Genomic DNA, 658 nt, shown 5'->3' with positions numbered 1-658 from the left:
TTATGGTATATTATTATATGTTAAGCCACCCAGCAGTTTATAAAATGAATACAATAAGCTCCATCTTTACCAGCTGCAGCATTAAAGTGACGAACACATTAATGCATCAATAGTTATAATCCAATAATAAAATATATATGATACTGAAATGGGCCATTCTGCATAATGAGTACTTTTTGTACTTTTGAAAGCAGAGTATTTTTTATACTGATTTTAAAGATCGGAATACGTATTGCTACTGTTAACTAGCAAATGAGTTACACAATTTAGTTGAGTGTGAAAAAAAGTACATTTTACTTTATTTATTAGTTTTTTAATTACTGAATTAGCTATTTATTTCATTTGGCGTATTATTTTGAAATACAAGGCCGGAAGTTGGGCACGCTACTCTGTACCAGCAGCAGGCATCAGGCAGCAGGCATCAGGCTCTCCCGGAACTCTGCAGCCGCATCGGCTCTGATCATTTCAACATCGGGGTTCGGTCCAACATGGCGGCTTACGGATGGAAATACTGATGACAGTCCGAAAGATCGCCTCGATTTGTACGATGGTAAGGAGCTGATACTGGGCTTTAACGTGTGTGTGTGTCCGGTGAGCCAGGACAGCTACAGTTAGCCGCTCTGCTAGCTGCCTGGTTGCTAACATCACAGGGCAACAT

At 39.7% G+C, this 658-nt stretch overlaps 1 protein-coding gene across 2 annotated transcripts in view; it reads left to right on the top strand.

Moving 5' to 3' along the window:
* The first annotated feature begins 386 nt into the window (after nucleotides 1-386).
* usp12b (ubiquitin specific peptidase 12b) overlaps nucleotides 387-658 on the top strand; it is a 31,397-nt gene continuing 31,125 nt past the window's right edge. For both annotated transcript variants that reach the window (XM_074623226.1, XM_074623227.1), the window contains exon 1: nucleotides 387-550. In XM_074623226.1, coding sequence (XP_074479327.1) covers nucleotides 503-550 — 48 coding nt within the window. In that variant the 5' untranslated portion in view covers nucleotides 387-502. The remainder of the gene's footprint in view (nucleotides 551-658) is intronic.

This window comes from Sebastes fasciatus, chromosome 22 (assembly GCF_043250625.1).
Source record: "Sebastes fasciatus isolate fSebFas1 chromosome 22, fSebFas1.pri, whole genome shotgun sequence".
Taxonomy (NCBI): Eukaryota; Metazoa; Chordata; class Actinopteri; order Perciformes; family Sebastidae; genus Sebastes; species Sebastes fasciatus.
The sequence above is the reverse complement of the archived record's forward strand: the minus strand, read 5'-3'. Positions and strand labels throughout refer to the sequence as shown.